Raw genomic sequence first — 2,515 nt, forward strand, 5'->3', positions numbered from 1 at the left:
GGCCAATCGTCACTAGAAGCGGATTACGATGGCCAGCACGACGGGGACGATTCGCCTTGGTGCTCGCGCGTGCTAGTGACTTGCCAGTGTCAAAGTGGAATTACGCCGGTGTGGATCGGGATGCCTGTGCGACGGGCTATCTTCTCCCTTCACGCGTTCTCCTCGATGGGTAAGTAACGCTGTTGCAGCGTTTTCGAAATCGAAAATTATCTTGAACGCGTAATCGTAATCTCCCTCTCCTAGATTAATTTACCCTCGATATCCTTCCATCTGTGATTAATGATCTTGATCGTGCGTCAATCCCGATCATTCATCCCCGCCGCGCCACGTTTTATCGTAGCCTCTTCGTGGATATCGATGGATAGATAGATTGCTCGATACGGTGCTTCGATTTCCATTTTTTTTGCGCGAGTGATGCTCGAAAGGGAGGCTTGTAAATAGTTGGAAATATTGTTAATTGTTTTCTTTTCTGGGGGTGTTAATAAGTGTGTATAGATATCGTGGAAAATATATTGAAAATCGATTGAATGTTTCGAGATCGTTTGTTTGAAACAGGCTATTGAAGCTAAATAATGAAACTGGGGATATATATATGATTTATAATATTTATATTAATAAATGATGAATAGTATGAAATTTGCAAAGAATTGATGCAATTTTATTTTGTTCGATAATTATTTCAAGAATCGAACGACGATTTTGATTTTTAGATTTTTTAATGTTCGAAATATTATACAGCGACGATATTTATTTACGATTTAGGAAGCGTGTCGAGAGATCAGAAAGATTGCGATCCCTGCATTCTCCAACGCGCCTCCTTTGTTTCCTGACCGTTCTGCTTTACTTTGACGGAGCTTAATCCGTTTATATATCCGCGAGGTGGGCTGTATCGGGAAGGAAACGGGTGAAAATTTTCAATCGGCCGATCGACCGTCCATTTGCCGGATAAATTGTTTTCCCTTTGTTTGCGAATTCCCGCCTGAATTTTTCGCGTTCCCCCGTCAGCCCGAATAAGGCTAAAATCTCTCTTTGCGCCAGCTTGTTTTTCGCCATCACTTGCGCTTTTTCCCCATCTGCAACCACTGCGGCTAAGTGCGTTTGACGCGGGGAAAAAAAAAGAAGAGGAAAATGTGAATCGCATCGAAAACGCATCTCCCCCTCTCGATTTTCGATTCTACGTTCTGAGAAGAAGAAGAAGAAGAAGAAGAAGAAGAAGAAGAAGAAGAGTTTAATAAACGAAACATAAAATGTAAACGACTTTTCGCGAATGAATGGCATCTCATAAATGGCAGTTTGGATTTTTACTCTATTGAATGATTTAATTTTTTTGCTTCCAAAGGAAAAATATCGATCATATTTATAAATAAGAAAAGAAGAAGAGGAAAAGATGTAGTAAGAGTGAGAAAAATAAAAATAAAAAAACGAAACACGTTTCAACGTTGTCAACAATTTTGAGAATACGTCGAGAAAATTTACCTACGCCCTGAGAACAGGCGAAGAACATTTTCACGTTTCACCCTCCCCCCGAAAGATTAAAGTTCTACCGGAATAAGAATAATTATCTCGTTCCTCCCCCTACACTTGCACGCGTCTTCCAACTTTCGAGTCGATTGAAACGTTGCCCTTTCTCTCTGAAAATGATCCAGGATATGGTGTAAAGGTAAAATTTGCGGAGTAAGGGACGTATTAAACACACGGTCGGCCGAAGGGAACGAAATCGAGCGGAGACTCAAAGGGGAGACGCGCAACAACATCGAGGAGGAGATATTCACGAGGAGAAAAGTACGGGCATGCATCAAAATGTCGGAAATTGTTTTACATTTTACTACGTTCGCGGATCACACGGCCCGATCGAGAGCACGTAATCACACTTCGCACACGTGACAAACGCTATTTGTCTTCAAACTTTCTCGCCCTCTCCGCGAATGCATGCGCCAACTTATCCACCCTCCCTCCTCTCCCTCCTATCCCACCCTCGAGCCCCACTTTCGAACGAAACCAAGCCAATTCCTCTCCCTAGGTGGAGGAAAACGAATTCGCTATGAAATGCCAATCGCTCCTTCGTTTATTTGTATAAAAGTTACTATAGGTAGAGGAAAGAGAGAAAAAAAGAGAGAGAGGGAGAATTCCAACATTTTATTTTTTAAAAATGAAAATTTCTAATTGAAACTTTGCGATTATGCACACAATGCGAGGGTTGTTTGTATGCGAAGCTATTCTTTTTTTTTTATCGAAATATCATTTTAAACGGGTGAGAGTCAATGCTGCTTAGAATTTCGAAGCATTTCCATTCTCTTTTTTTTTTTTAATGTAACAATATGGCGGCAGATAGAATGAAATTTTACATTTCAAAATGTTCGGAGTTTAATGCTTTATTATTGTGTTGGAAGGAGGGGAAGAGGGGATTTGATGAAATTTGACAAAATGTTGAAAACTGTTGGGTTGGTTGATTCCTCTGAAAAAGATTTCTCCGCAAAAAAAAAAAAAAAAAAAAAAAAAAAAAAAAAAAAAAAAA

The 2,515-nt window shown here is 40.1% G+C and overlaps 1 protein-coding gene across 1 annotated transcript in view; it reads left to right on the forward strand.

Annotated features, from left to right (window-relative positions):
• LOC102680049 (chaoptin-like) overlaps positions 1-2,515 on the forward strand; it is a 96,321-nt gene that overhangs the window by 107 nt on the left and 93,699 nt on the right. The window contains exon 2 of the mRNA XM_031510314.1: positions 1-169. Within this exon, the coding sequence (XP_031366174.1) occupies positions 121-169 (49 nt within the window). The 5' untranslated portion in view covers positions 1-120. The remainder of the gene's footprint in view (positions 170-2,515) is intronic.

This window comes from Apis dorsata, unplaced genomic scaffold (genome assembly GCF_000469605.1).
Source record: "Apis dorsata unplaced genomic scaffold, Apis dorsata 1.3 scaffold_220, whole genome shotgun sequence".
Lineage (NCBI taxonomy): Eukaryota > Metazoa > Arthropoda > Insecta > Hymenoptera > Apidae > Apis > Apis dorsata.